This window comes from Miniopterus natalensis, chromosome X (genome assembly GCF_054644295.1).
Source record: "Miniopterus natalensis isolate mMinNat1 chromosome X, mMinNat1.hap1, whole genome shotgun sequence".
Taxonomy (NCBI): domain Eukaryota; kingdom Metazoa; phylum Chordata; class Mammalia; order Chiroptera; family Miniopteridae; genus Miniopterus; species Miniopterus natalensis.
This window is the reverse complement of record NC_142103.1, coordinates 25300626-25316955: the sequence shown is the minus strand read 5'-3', so window position 1 is coordinate 25316955 and position 16330 is coordinate 25300626. Positions and strand designations below refer to the sequence as shown.

General features: G+C 35.0%; 2 protein-coding genes across 6 annotated transcripts in view; one reads left to right on the top strand and one right to left on the bottom strand.

The window, feature by feature from the left end:
* Positions 1-9613, bottom strand: part of NUP62CL (nucleoporin 62 C-terminal like) — a 76403-nt gene extending 66790 nt beyond the window's left edge. For 4 of the 5 annotated variants that reach the window (XM_016206391.2, XM_016206394.2, XM_016206393.2 and 1 more), the window contains exon 1: positions 9525-9613. The gene's annotated coding sequence lies outside the window, so the exon portion shown is untranslated. Of the gene's footprint in view, positions 1-8938; positions 9021-9524 lie in introns of those variants that run through there. The other variant, XM_016206392.2, reaches the window with a different exon arrangement.
* DNAAF6 (dynein axonemal assembly factor 6) overlaps positions 9291-16330 on the top strand; it is a 40540-nt gene continuing 33500 nt past the window's right edge. The window contains exons 1-3 of the mRNA XM_016206396.2: positions 9291-9380; positions 10366-10542; positions 16142-16307. Coding sequence (XP_016061882.1) covers positions 16146-16307 — 162 coding nt within the window. The 5' untranslated portion in view covers positions 9291-9380; positions 10366-10542; positions 16142-16145. The remainder of the gene's footprint in view (positions 9381-10365; positions 10543-16141; positions 16308-16330) is intronic.

Below are 16330 nucleotides of genomic sequence, written 5' to 3'. Positions count from 1 at the left end.
TTATATGCAATATATTGAAACCCTAAAATATTAAGTATAGAGAAAAAATATGAATATTACCATGGAGAAAAAACATTTACCTAATAAGGAGTAACAACGAGAGAGACAGTAGGCTCTTCATTAGCAGAAATAAATGTTAAAAGATGATGGAATAATATCTTTAAAATGTTAAGGAAAAATCACTGTGTATTTATAATTTTATCCCAATCAAGATTTATACAATGGGATGTAACTAAAGATCAGCTTTTACACAAAAGCTCTGAAAGGCAATTCTAAGAAATCAGTTTCAAAAATATTTCTTCAATTTAAGAGCCCCCCATTAGTTTAAAGCACCGGTAAGTAAAGAAAAAGAAAAAAACACAAAACACCAACCTGTCACAGTTCCTTTCTATCACTTAAATTCTTTATACTTTTGAAAGAGCTCTTTTCAATGTAGACATAAATTTTAACCAAACATGCATACATTAAAAAAAAATATTCCAAACTCAGTTTTCAACTCAAATTCCTTGACATTTTCTGTGCCACCAGGAGTATTGTTGATGCAGTATTTCTTCAAAGAGAACTACAGCCATTTTCACTCTTTCAAGCCAGTTTTGCAAATGTGTAGACTAGCCTTCTTTTGTCTTCCACTTCAGTATAATCAATAACTAAATCCAATTCACCATCTCCTCCATTCTCTCCCCACAATCATTGGTTTCTAGGAGTTAAAGGTGATCCCCTGCTGTCTCAGGTATTTTCAACGAGCTACCCATTACACAAGTTTTAATTCTACACATTGCGATATTACACGTGCAGGAACAAATATGATGTCACAACTGTCACCTGGCCAAAAGGGATTATAAGATTCATCAACTGTTAAGACTGATTTTAATTTCAGAGATATTAAAATATGAAAAATGATACCTCTTAAAAATTGAAATACTGTATCTTGAGTAGAGTTACTATCACGGATATAAGTGAACATCTTCCCGAAGGTAACTCTGAAGGACAATATTTATCTGAATGTGTTAGTTGTGACACACTTGTTAAGTCATATACACATCATAAAACTTTAAACATGTAAGCTCTAAATGGTGATTTCAAGTGTAATAACTCAATCCTGGAAGGCACAAAAAGGGAGACATTCTGGGCAGAATAAGAGTACTTGCTGTATTTAGTCTAATATTCCCAAGGGTACCACTCTCCTGAGATTATGTTATTATAAATTATATTATAATAATAGTATATTAGTACATGTTATATAATATATAGTTATATATTATAGATTTATTGTATATATCTATATAATATTATAAATGTTGGCAGAAAAACTCACTGTTGTTAAACCATGGATTGACATTGAATAGAAATTGACACATTGAGATTTAGGTACTGTCATCAATGTCATATTGTAGGCCAAAGGAAAGTCTTCTGGTAGCCATCAAAAGGTGGATTTTTTTTCCTGTGTCTTTGCATTTGTGAACTTTCTTTTCTTTTGGAAGTAACTTAAGAAACTCCCTGCTAAATATAGCATGACTTTTTAATTTTTTTTTTTAACCATAGAAATTTGAGAAAATCACTTTGGACTAAAAATGCATTTTTGTCACTAAGAATTTGAAATTAAAGATTCTCTCCCTTCCATCTCATTTATATCTTAAATCTTTTATATCCTTATACTTTTTTAAAAAATCTATTTTTCTCAACCATTTCTGACAGAAATGTTTAAAAAGTATTCCATTATTACCAGGGATTGCCAATTTCTCCTTATAATCCCATTGCTTTTGGCTTTATATATTTCGAGGCTATGTTGTTAGGGGCACAAATTCATGGTTGATGGTATCTTGTTAGATTTCCTTCCTTTCATCATTGTGAAATGTCACTTTTTTACTAAATTGCCTTAAATCATATTTTGTTTGACCTTAATGTTGCTTCAGCATTTTTCTTTTGGTTGATATCTGCCTTGTGTATTGTTTTCCATTCTTTTGTTTTCAAACTTTCTGTGTTATTTTATGTATGGTTTTTGTAAATAGCAAAGCTGAAAAATTTTAAATCCAATCTAAGATTCTCTTAATGAATGAGTTTAATTTATTCACATTTATAGTGACTGCTTGATACAATAGGATTAATTTCTTCCATTTTATTGTGTGTTTTTAATTTGCCATATTGTATGTGTATCTTTTCTTTTTCTGCATATTTGGATTGATGGAATTTACTCTATTCCCCTTAGCTTTCCCATGTTTTAAAGCTACATATTCTAATTATATTAATTTGTATGAATTTCTCTTGAACTCTTTCTTTTAACATATGAACAAACTCATGTTTTTCTAACAAAGCCTGAAATTAATCGGTATTCCCCATCTTTTTTAACAAATAGGACCTTAGCACACTCTAACTTCCCTATGCATACATAGCACTGCTTTATTAAAAATGGAAAACAAATCTATACTCCCTATATGTGGCTATGAATAGGATTATCTGTCTGTTATTGTTGAGTTCCTCCAGGCAGCCTCCATTTCTCTTCAAAGTGATCTCTCCTTGTCCACAGTGCCTGACTATAGGAGCTTAAGGCTGGCAGAACTACAGCTTTTTATGTTGGCCCCAACTTACAGTTCTATCTTGGATGCCTTAACGCAAGCACACATGTTTAAAGAAAGAAATACTAGATGGTAAAAGGGCTTCTGCAGGAAACCCACTATGCCCAAAGAAATCATCAGAGTTCATTGAAAAGACTCCTAGAAATGGGCAGATAGGTGTTCCCTGCCTGGCAGTCCAAACTAAATGGGCCTTGCTGAATTAGCTAAACAACTAGATAGAAAGACAACAATTTAATGAGTGCCACTGCCATCAATGTTTCACTATTTTTCTTTTTGTGTGCCAGTCGCTTAAGTTAGAGCCTCAGTTTCCTTACCTCTAAAATTCTTGCAGTTCAATTAAGTAACTAAAATATTTTTAAATACGTTTACAAAGGGCCCTCTACATATATTTCTTTGTCTAATTTAATTTAATGTAAAATGCTATATGAAAGCTTTCTAAAATATAAAGTGGTGTTCTCCTTGCTGTCAATGGAAGATCAACAAACCAGGGATATTTATGTAACACTCTCTTAGCTGGCCCAGAGAGTAAACATAAAATGGATTTCAAATTACAATTCAAAAAAATTACTACATATCTATCTCATTTATCAGCATGCAAATTATCTTATCTGTGTACTACTTATCATCATTTATTAATCTAAGGAGTGTTTTGGGCAGTAGGAAATCTGACCTAAAAATCAACAAATGATGGTAGGGCATTTCAGTACACATCACTTGACCACTTAAATTCTTGAATCCCTTACATAATATAAAGGAAGAAAGATAAAATATAATACTTACTAAATCTGAAACCCCTTATTTACTTTCAACAAATCAAAAATGTATTTTGATCTCCATCCTATAGTTGAGGAAACTGAGGCTCTGAGACACTAAATAACTTTCCCAAGGTCAAGCAACTAGTTAAGTGAAGGAACTAGACACACTACCTCCATTTTAATATTTGCTTAAGCAACACATTATTAGGAGTGAATCTGCATCTCAAAAAGCAGAAACAAGGTAAGTTCAGAATACCTATTCTAAGCCATTTCATCATAAATGTTTAGGGGCTTCTGTCTCACACAGTACAAATGATTTTGGGGGAAAATAACTCATGCTACTATTCCCCCACATAGTCAAGCAGTGACTAGCACAGAAGCTCAACTATATAATTTATTAATTTTTTTACCTACCTTCTTGGAAGCAAATAGATTATTTTTCCTTAGAGGCAACATTCTCCCTACACTGCCCATTTACTTGACAACCATCAAGTTCCATGAATCCACTTCACCTCAAGAACATCATGACTAACTGACCTGCCCTAAAAATTTATGCAATGTGATTAGTCATGTTATAGAACCATTCTAATAAATAACAACTTCTGATAACACATATGGTTCTTTAATATATCATTAATTATCCAACTAAGGAGAGAGGTAGAGAAGCAAAGGAAAAGTACAAATTTACTGAACAAAGCCCTTGTTCCACCAAGAAAGCCTTCCAGAAATGTTACTAAAGAAGAAAGAAAAATATTAGCCTCAAAGTACAATAGAGTCCTTATTTGCACTGATAGTTATGAATGCCAGCTCTGGAATTGAAACTGAATTACTAATATTTTATTCTAAATGTTTGAGCCCCCAGAAACATATTGACACAGAGAGGTGAAATTAGCATAGCCATTTTAAAGGAATTGGAAGGGATCAAACTTCTAATGTTGATCATTTTATTTTATGTCAAAATAAAGTATAGGGCTACTAAAAATGGTGCATTAGTTTGAGTTCATATTAAATATCTTAAGCAGTATAACTTACTGATTACCATTCACATTAAGTGCCTTTTTCTCCCTTTGTACTATAATGTGTCAAAGCCATAAGGTTGGAATCTTATTTTAAGGGCTAGAAAAAATTTAAGTCCCCAAATTAAGACCAACTTTTCAAATATTAGAAGTGTGACATTACAGAAGACTGTAAATTGCCATGAAACAGATCTCATTCTCAGTGAATGTCTTTAGCAGTTACAAAATTGGAAAAGGAAAGACTAGGGATGGGACCAAAGAGGAGGGTGGATAGAAGGACTCAAGAGAAGAGAATTTCATAGATGCAGAGAACAAACTGTTGGTTGCCAAATTGGAGGGGGGTCAGGTAACTGGGTGAAAAAGGTTAAATGATTAAAAAGTACAAATTGGCAGTTACGAAATAGACATGGGAATGTAAAGTACAGCTTAGGAAATATAATCAATAATATTGTGCCCAGCCAGTGCCGCTCAGTGGATTGAGCATCATCCCACATACCAAGAGGTCTCCTGTTAGATTCTGGGTTAGGGGTCAGGGCACATGCCGGCTTTTCTGGCTTGATCCCCAGCAGGGGGAGTGCAGGAGGAAGCCAACTGATGTTTCTCATTGATGTTTCTATCTCTCTCTCCCTTCCTCTCTCTCTAAAAATGAATAAAAACATATTTTTAAAAATACTTTTAAAAATAATAATAATATTGTAATAACTTTGCATGGTGAAGGTGGGTGTAGCCTTGTGGGGGGATCATTTTCTAAGTTATATAAAGGTCTATACCAGTATGTTTACATCTAAATCTAATATAATATTGAATGTCAACTGTAATTGAAAAATAAAATAATTTTTTAAATCTAAATTTTAAAAAACACAGAAAATAACAAGTATAAGCAAGTATATGGAGAAATAGGAATCTTCATACATTTCTGGTGAAAATATAAAATGGAAAAAAAGGAGGGAAAATCTTGGAGGAGCTAAGAACCCAAGAGAGAACAGGGTAAGAGAGAGAGAGACTCAAAAAAGAATAGGTGTGGAGGGCAGAGAGGCCCAAAGAGAAGGCATGGCTATCTGGAAAGTGGGCAGAGGGACCCAAGAGAGCAAAGGGGTGCAGAACAGGGTTACATGGAGGGGGAAGTAGAAAGAGAAGAGAGGAAAACAGAAGAGAGAACCAGTAAAAGAAATAAACAAACAAAAAGAATAGCATTCAAATGCAAATGCCAACCTCAAAGGCAAACCCACCTTTAAAAGAATCTTCCCCAAAATGTTGGAGAAGTAGAGCAAAAAAACCAAAAAAACTGGAGAATTCTGAAGCATAGTATTCATAAAAGCTTTATACATGCATACATTGCTTGCAAGACATTGGTCTGGGCAATAATTTTTAGGATATAACACCAAAAGCAAATGCAATAAAATAAACAATAAACAAATGGGACTATATCAAACCAAAACTCTTCATAGCAAAGGAAACCATCAACAAAATATAAAGGCAACCTACAAAATGGAAGAAAATATTTGCCAACCAAATATCTGATAAGGGGTTAAAATCCAAAAATATAAGGAACTCAATAGCAAAAAAAGCAAATAATCAAATTAAAAAATGGACTGAGCACCGGAATAGATATTTTTCCAGAGAAGATATACAAAAGGCCAACAGGTACATGAAAAGATGCTCAACATCACTAATCATCAGGGAAATGCAAATCAAAACCACAATGAGGTATCACTTAAGGCCTGTTAAAATTGCTGTTATTCAAAAGACAAGAAATAAGTGTTGACAAGGATGCGGAGAAAAAGGAACCCTGTGCACTGTGTGGTAACAATGCAAATCAGTAAAGCCACTATAGAAAATAGTATGGAGGTTGTTCCTAAAAAATTAAAAATATAACTACCATATGACCCAGCAATCCCACTTCTGGTATTTATCTGAGAGAAATGAAATCACTATCCCAAAGAAATTTCTGTAACCCATATTCATTGCAGAATTATTCACAATTGTCAAGATATGGAAACAACCTAAGTGTCCATCACAGACGACAGGATAAAGAAAATGTGGCATCAAAATAAAAGAAATCTTGTCATTTGCAACAACATGAATGGACTCTGAGAACATTATGTAAATGAAAAAAGTCAGAAAAAGACAACTATGTTCTTGCTTTCACCTGGAATCTAGAAAAGTCTAAATCACAGAAGCAGAGTAGAATGGTGGCTGCTAGGGGCTGGGGAATGGAAAGATGCTGGTCAAAGAGTACAAACATCTTTTTGAGGTGAGAATTAAATGAGATAAATTTAGCATGGTATCTAGCACATAATAAACCATTATTAAACAATAAATATTAATTATAAATAATAGCTAATGAATAGTTGATTTTATAATAATATAATTACATAATATTACAATAATACAATTAGCTAAATAAGACAAGTTCTGGGAATCTAATGTACAGCAGGTGACTACAGTTAATAATACTGTATTATATAGTTGCAAGTTCATAAGAGAGTAGATCTTAAATGTTAACACCACACACAAAAATATGGTGAATCTTATTGTGGCACTTGAATCTGTTATGATTCATATTTTTTAAAGGAAATCATTTTGAAAATGTTTATACTTATTAGTTAAAAAACATACATTTGACCTAAGTCTCATATGTATAATGAATATTGTGGTTTATCACAGCTGCTCCAGCACATACAAACTTACACGGGCAAATCCACATATTCAAGAGTGGCAAAAACTCACAGCTCATGTCCACATCCCTGGCCTTCCTGCTAGTATTCCTCTTGAATTTCATGGAAGGTAAAAGTTATATAAATGATTTTAAATAGCCAAGACTTCACAGTGTTAATGATAGCATGGAATAACTGGAAATAGATCTTCTGTTGTTGGTTTAGTTAGGCTGAGTAAATTATGGTCGTCTCATTCTATGAAATATTAGGCTGCTATTATTAATAATGAAACATATGAAGACTATCAACACAGAAAAATTCACAGAACAGTATGAAATAAAAGGGACAAAAACTGTATAAACAAAAATGAAGATTATGTAAAAATATAGGTACACATAGAAATATCAGTTATATTTTGGTAGCCAAATTGAAGGAAATTTTTCATGTTTAATTTCTTTAATGCTGGTTTAATAAATTATTTAACTAGTGTTTTAAAACTGTTTATCTATATATTATAAAATAATTAGCTAAACTATATCCCTTTTTCATAGCTATAACCCACAGTTTTAGATGTATTTTATCTTTTAGATCTCTCAAGTTTCATTACTCTAAAGCCATCCTAGCCATCAAAAGCCAGAAAATCTTTAGCCTTTGCTTCTGGGATAGGCAAGACAGGGATGCCCCCTTTCTGTTTCAACTTCTGCCCCTAGATCTGACCTGCTAGTCAGAATGGACAAGAATATTAGACTCAGTCAAGTGAGATCTATCTTACTGAACCTCTCTCATCTTTGCGTTCCTCAAGCCCTAAGTTTCTGTATTTATGAAATTCTCCAAAGAAGTCAAACTCTTGAAGATTTATCTCAGATCCAGGACTCATCCCATACATTCCTACCTCCTCAGCCCTGGAGAATACATTGCTTAGCATTGAATTCTACCTTGCCATGGGCAGGCCAAACCTTGAAGAGGTGATTATATCCCTAAAGATAAAAAGCATTTGTTCTCCAAGGAGAAAACTACTATTTATTGAATACTTGTGTATCTGGTACTGTACAAAGTATGCTGTATGAACCACCACAGACCCACAGAACCAGTTACTGGAGTGAGCCAAGAAAATCTGCATTTGTAACAAATATCCTAAGTGGTTGGTAAACACACACAAGTTGGAAAACCAATGGTCTAAGGCCAGTGTTTTCCAAACTGTGACTGACAATTTATCAGTGGACTGTGATCAACATTTTAAATATATATTGGTATTATGTACTGGGTCATAATATAAAATTTCTTAACTGTGAGTCACAGCCAAAAGGTCTGGAAAGCATGAGCTAGGCATTATGAACTTAGAATAATGCAAACAGGGAGAAAAGAAAACAGAAAAAGCAAGCAAGGAGAGAGTATAACATTCATAACTTAAGCTCCATAAGTATCTAGCAAAACAAAATTGAAGGCACTTAAGCTCTGACCATCTATAGGAATAAGGGGCAAATAAAAAAAAAAAAAAAGCGGGAAGGAATAAGGGGTATTATGGTACAGGCCAAAAAGCCAATAACTTAACTTTAGCAAGTAACAAATATTCTACCTCAGTTTTTTGTTTTTGTTGTTGCTGTTTACTGTGGTAATAACAAGTAGAATACACAAATTACTCAAGCTTCACTATCCCCTTTGTCAGATGGGGTGAAAGTTAGAAAAACAATAGCAGAAAGGAGAGCAGTTTACTTAATTCAGTGTGGAATTCCAAACCCTGGATAACCAAAAGTAACCATCCGTTAAAACCTTTCTATCTCTCCTTGCTTACAACACTCAATTAATGAATGCAGGGTCCCGCCAGGGAACACAGCTAATCAGTTCTGAATAATACAAACATTTACTGAGCTATCTATTTTTTCCTTTGTTTAAAACCAAATCACGGAATCTATGGGAACCTAGGGTCACAACTGTACCTCTAGTTTAAGTGAAGTGAAGACAGATTGCCAAACTGTGGCAGATTGCCAAACTGTGGCGAGCCGGCGGCGCACCTGCATATCTCCTCAACTGTAAGGCTGGGAAAGCCGGGCACCGGGTGCCGCGATGTCCACCGGAGTGGAAGCCACGGAGAGCTCCAGCTGGTGCCTAGCAGGACCCACGTGGCGGCCGAAGGGGTACTCCCACTTTGGCTCCAGACCCAGAAGACTTGCCCACAACAGCGGGAAAAAAGCGGGATCCCACTCTACACACACGAACGCTGAACCAGGGCCGAGCCACAACTTGTGTCTCTGTCGCCAGGCAGAGAGGGGGCGTGGGGAGCGTGTGTAGAGCGGCAGCAAAACCTCTAACCCCCGGACCACCGAGCCTACACTTCCGTTCCCGCTGCTCCGGGATTGTCGGATCTGAAATTCATGTGAGGTAAAAGCTTAATGAAGAGCGAGCCTGTGGATGACCAGGACAAACGAAAACCTCTCAAAAAACCTTGGTGGCTAGCGCGGCAGCGGATCACTATCAGGATCCAAAGTAACTAGGTAGCAGCTAGAGAGGCGGGCTGGGACTTACTTGGGCCGGAAAGAACCGGACTGCACAGTGCAAGTTCCCGCTGGAGTGACGCGACCACTACAGTGGCTAGCTCGTCGACCTAGTTAAGTGGAAAGGGCAGCCATTGACCCTAACTGGCACAAGCTCGGATTGGTTGATTTTGGTATTGTTTCAAAGAAGACTCTTCTATGATTGGCTAAGAAAGTCAAGCGGGAACCCGGAGGCGATGGGTGGGAGGGGAGGGGGGGTGGGGGAAACAAAGTTGTTACCCAGGCAACAGAGGTACACAGAGCTCTGGGCTATTTTGGGAGCCTAGCCAGCGACCTGAAAACTGACCCAGGTGAGGAACTCATACCTTAGTTAAGTGGGGGAAATCAGGGGTCCTCAGATCCCGTGGCTGTCAGAGAAAGTAGGGAGGACTCTAGATATTTACAACGCTGAGGGGAAAAAAAAGCCACAAGTCGCAGACAGAACAGACCCTAAGTTCACCTGCCCAAGACACTCTAAGCAACAAGCTTTAAGAAAATTCACTCTATCAGGATGTGAGTTAGAGAGCGGGCAATTTTATCATACAGAGGATGAATGCTGATAAAATGTCAGAAAGCCAAAATGAACAAGTGCAGGCTGCCCAACATCTTTCACTCCACTCTGACATACTTATGGTTGTAACACAAATTTGAGAGTGAAAACTACCTCTCCTAATGGGTAGATTTGAGTGCTCCTTGTTTTACACGTATAGGCATGATTTATCCCGGACCAGTACTCCTTGGTTGGGATATATTTTTTACAGGGTATAACGCTGTTCAGACTGAAAAATTTGGCCTGTTAACACTTGCTTCTTGGACAATGTCCTGTGTGCTAGAACGTGAACATCGTGGCCTGAGGGTTCCAACGGACCTTGATCAGATAGATCCTTTGAAGAGCGAGAAGCAGTCGGTACACACTTAGTGGACTGGAGCGTAGCTTATAAAGACAACTTGTACCTACCAAACCTGCTACTCATCAAGGGCTAATTGGGAAAGTACGTCGCTGTCATCAGGTGAGAAACCTTATCAAAAAATAATCTTTGAGTGAGGGGAGAGAACCAAATTTGACCAGAGAGGTAGGGGTCATTTCTCCTGAGTTTTCTGTTGTGAAAAGGATTCAAGACAGAGATTATTTCTTAAACAAATAAAGAAAACAAGCCTCTTGACTTGAGGGAAAATTTTCAAAGTACTGAAGGAAAATTTTCTGTCTTGATTCCTTTTTAGAGAAGTGGTGTATGAGAATGTGACAGAGAAACAGGAAAAAGTTATTGACAAGTGTGTTACGTTTGGCTAAAATAAAGAATAAATAGAGGAAATATTAAAAAGAGGCTCATTTCTTGACGTTTAGGTTTATGAAAAAATTCTAGGTACTTTCAAAAATCATCTTCCATTAAATATATTTTAAATTTGTAACAAAACTCTGTTAAGTTCCCATAGTTCTTCATGACTTGCTACATTGGATCGCAGTGAGTTAGAGAACTAAAAAAAGAAATCGTTCTTGGTTTTGTAAAAGTAAAGTCAAAATGAATTATTTTTAATGCGCATGTAATCATTCATGTGTATAGTTGTAAAAAAATGTTTAAAAATGGGAAACAATTAGACCATATATTATAATTTAATTCAGACACAGGCAGAGATGATGTTTACTTTTGTCTTTTCAGATTTTTACTAAATAAGGCATTATGTAAATAAAGTTGCAAAAGAAATGCTGAATTTATTTAAGAGAGTAAATGGATTTTGAATACTTTGAAATCATTCAGCTGTAAATAGTATTTTATGAAGAAGTATGGGCTTACCTATTACACAAGTTCCCAAAGGATACTATTTGGTGATTATTATTCTGATTATATTTACTATATATAGTTAAATTAATAAAATATCATTACTTTCTGAATAGTCTGGAAAAAAATCACAGTTTTCACGAATTTAACCTAGACTTCTCTCTAATTAGTTCAAGTCAAAGAGCCATCCCTATTGACAAAGTGAATGGAGGCAAATGAAAAAGAAAGCAATACTCCAGCCCTCACAAACAGGTTATTGACATTGCTTCATTGACATGGGTCTGGAGCTATCCTGGTTGAGCTTGTTTATTCCCTATGTTTTGGTAATGAGCTGGTTTTGAAGTGCCTTTCTCTTTAGCTCATCGTGACCAAGAGAGATCCTCCAATCACACCTCTATCTATGAAGGCCATAAGGGCTCAGGTTGATGTAGGAAAATCAAAGGCTCTACCTGGAATATGCTGCCATGAAATTGACCTAGCAAAGGAGAGTGAGAGAAATAAAAATAAAGGGCCTAGAAAATTTATTTTCTAAATAACTAAATCTCAAATAAAAGATTTAGCAATATATTTTGTTTTTAATGAAACTCCTACTTAAATTTTTCTTAATTTAAATTTATTCTTAGGCTATTTAAGTGGCAATGCCAGATTCAAATGTAAGCATTGTGCCTCTAGAATATACTTTTAGCCCTACACTTTAGTACCTGAATAGTCTAGGCAAAAGGAAGAATATATTTCAAGGTATAAGGGCGGAAGGTTATAGAACATATTTAATAAGAATTTCAGGTTTTAACAGAATGCAGATTACATATAAGAGAATTATAGGAGGGAAGGGCAGAAAATTAGGTTAGGGTTATATCCTGAAGTACCTTGATTGCCAGGCTCAAGATGAACTTAATGTATATCAAATTTACAAATAACAGAAAGCCCTACAAACAAATAACACTGCATAGTTGATAAAAAGGCATCCGTCTGTAGTTTTTCCAATGTTATCTGTTTATGTCAAATGAACTTTAATATATTTTTAATAAAGTTTAGTAAATTATTCATAATTTGTTAGTAAATTATTCATAATTTGTATGTAAAAATTCATATATTTTAATAAATTTTAGTAAATTATTCATAATTTCTAAAAAACCTAGTAGAACCTTCATTTTCATTTAATTTAGAATATTTTTTGAAAAATTCACTATTATTTTTTTCTCTCTCTCTTTTAAAATATATCTTTATTGATTTCAGAGAGTCGAAGGGAGAGGAAGAGAGACAGAAACATCAGTGATGAGAGAGTCATTGATTGGCTGCTTCCTGCCCGTTCCCTACTGGGGATCGAGTCAGCAACCCTGGCATGTGCCCTGACTGGGAATCGAACTGCGATCTCCTGGATCATAGGCCAATGCTCAACCACTGAGCCACACCAGCCAGGCATTATTTTTCTCTTTTGATGCTTTGAAGTATTTAATTAGTTCTCACAAAGTATGGGTGATTTTTTTTGTTTCTCAAAATACAATATCAACAAACTTGTCATGATTTATTATTTTGTGTTTGCAGATTATTATTGCAGTTGATTTAATACAATTATTTTTGCTAAAGTGCCAATTATATTTTTACTCCAATTTAGCTTACTATGAATCTATGCTATTTTATGCCAGTATAACTTGGAATTTAAGAAGTCCAATTCATAATATGTGTCAGATATGTAGAGTGTTATTATAAATTATTGTGAATCATTTGTTTAACAAATACACTCAAACATATATGTCCCAAGGAGTGACATCCCCTTCAAAGCAGTCACTTCTGAAGGCTACACTTATTCTAATGCTCTTGTCATTGCTCAAATTACTTTGGAAACTACTCTTTTAGAATTGCCTTGAGGCCTGTAGCACATTCTTTTGAATATCTTCATAGTAGCAAATCTTCATATTTTGAAAGTAGATGTGATACCGAGATACATCTAGAAATTACTTGGAGACAAATCTGATTTGTAGTCAGACTGAGTGAAACCATAATGATAACTATTTTCTTGGTGATACATATGAAGGCAATTCCAAAATATTTTGAGCATTGATAGCATAATTTACATCAATGTATACAACCTTCCAAGGTGACTACTTTTTAATATAACATTTGTATGAATTTAATCATTCTTCATTCAGTATTCATTGACTGCTGACTACATGCCAGCTCCAGTTATTGAAGACATTTAGCCTAAAGGTATAAGCCCATGCTGCCCTGCCTCTCACCAAATGAGAACCAGACTGGAATTCCTTCCCAGCATGGGGATTTAGAATTAATCTGCTTTCCCTAAATCCAGTATATAGTGTGCCCACTGAAGCACAGGCTTTCTTTATAACCTGTACTGTGGCTGCCCAGGTGACATGAGAAAGCCTGTGATGCAGTGCCTGGTTCGTTTTCTCTTTTCCAGCTGTGACTTTAAGCCCTACCCTATTCTAAACCTTCATCTAGCTGCAAACTCCCCCACAATCCTCAAGAACTGAACCCTGCCTCCTATACCCCAACCTATGGGTCAGGGTCCTACTTCACCCTAACTGGGCCTCCCTGTCACCTCGACTATTCAACCCTCCTGATGTGAAACACTGCTCACATCCCATAACTCCCCCTGGTCATGTTCCTGCCTAGCAGATGAGGATGCATGAATAGCAATTCTGATTGCTATCTCAAACACTACATTTGGGAATTCTGAATACCCTTCTTCCAGGTTAGTTCTACTGGTTTCAGTTTATTCCCCTCTCACCAGCCCACCATTGAGCTCTCACAAACCTCATCATCAATTACCTATGGGTACTGGCACTATGTGCTAGACAATAATGATATTTTTACATAACTTTTCATAATTTAGCAAACTCTTTCACATACATTGCATAAAACGGCATCACAACAATTTTATAAGAAAAATACTACTGAATGAAACAGTTTCTGCTATATTTGTTTTCTTAAAAGTCTCACTGTACAATCTCAACTCAAAATACTAATTATATCATTGCATCTGATATTTGGATCCATTTTTCCCTTTAGTTGTCAAAGGTAGAAAATGTTTCATACTTTTTGCTTTAAATGTTAAGTAAGTATTTAATGAACACATAATTAACTAGGCTTTTTAAATATAAACAAGAGCTTCTTTGTTTAATTTGTGTCAATTACCCCTTTCTATAGCAGACTACCTACCAGACCATACTGTGAGAGAAGATAGCTTTATCACCTCTTATTTCACTTTTCCCAAATTAACAAGTTTCCAATGTAATGAGTTTTATCATTAACTTATTCAGCACAGTTATTAGAAGTGATATTTGTGCTTAGAATAATTAAAATTTTAAAGGACTAATAATAGCTAACATATGCTGAGTGCTTAATATATGCCAGGCACTGTTCTAAACTCTTTTACATGTATTAAGCTACTTAATCCTTGTAACAACCCTATGAGGTAGCACTATTATTATTCTCATTTTATAGATAAGGAAAATGAAGTATTGAGAGTTTAAATGATGTGCCAAAAGTCGCAGAGCTAGAAAGTAAATGGTAGATAACAAATCTAGGCAGTGTGACTCCAGAGCCCTTACTTTTAACCATATGATATACTGTCTCTATGCTGGATGTACAGGGCAATCTAACATTTGTTTCATATCCTTGACATTGCCTATAATCATTAAAATCAGTTTTCTATTTAAAAAAATAAAATTACAATGTTAAAAAAAATAAGACAGAAGTTTTGAAAACACCATCTGCATGCAGATTGATTTTGACAGGTGATTATACCAGTACACATTTGAGAATCCCTTTTGTATTCCTGTTCTAGGCACAATGCAAAAATTTTAGTGGGTCATTTACTAAAAGCACTAATATTTCCTGTGAATTAATTTTAATAAAATAATGTTTAAAAATGTCAGTAGAAGTGTAGAAAAGATTCTTATTATATTTATGCCTAAATCACTGACAATAGGACTAATCCTACAGTCTTTATTCAGGTTAGTCATTAAAGTCTAACACTTCCAAAATTTTTAAAGATCCTGAATACTTACTCCAAACATAACTGTAGAGATTATTTAAAAGACTGATGTCTGGTTGGTAGGATTATAGGTAGTTGTAATTTACTTATTTATACTTTTAATGTATTATTTCCTAAAATTTCCACAATAAACTTATACAGTATCATTATTATAATCAGAAAAACTATTTTGCGTGAAGTTTTACTAAAGTCGTTGAACCAACCCATTTAAGTTCTCAAATGGCAATATAATGCTAGGTATCATCTATGGTTAATTAAAAATTTAAATAAAGCAGAAGGTACAGGCCTACCTGAGGCAAAAGTGTGAAATAAGTTCTTTGAGTGGTACCCTATGAGAAACATTCTTTTCAGTTCCTTAAATGGAATATACAACCTAGACAGCATACAGGAGACAGATAAAAAAGTAGTCTACACAAGTATGTTTCTAAATAATGACATACATTCCATATGACACTAACTCCACTTTCTCTAGAGGTAGGGCTAAAAATCTGCATTTTTAACCAAGTTGCCCTGTGATTCTTAGGCACACTAAAACCAGAGAATCACTATAGTAGGTGCTCAATAAATGCTTGTTAAAGTGAGCATGGCAATTCAGTTAAGTAAGCTGAATACTTTACTTGACTTGCGACCCCCTGGTCTGTGATTCAGCAAAATACATATATATATATATACCTGAAGGAGTTTACAAGGATTTTCAAGGAAGAATAAGAAAGAATAGAGTGACCCAGGGAAAGAAGGGAGATATAACAATAAATACTTTACATCTTAAATAAAATAGAAAACTAAAATACTCTTTCTGATTTTCTTCCTCAGAAATATGGATAATATGGAACCTGAATATGTAGAAACTGAAAAAATGGAAACTGAAAATATGGAATCAGAAAATATGGAAACTGAAACTATTTCATCAGTTTCAACTCTGCAAGCTCTCTCTAAGCTACTTTATCCCGAAGAAGAGGGTGATTTTGAGTCTGAACAGGTGGTTGTATACTTATAGATGAA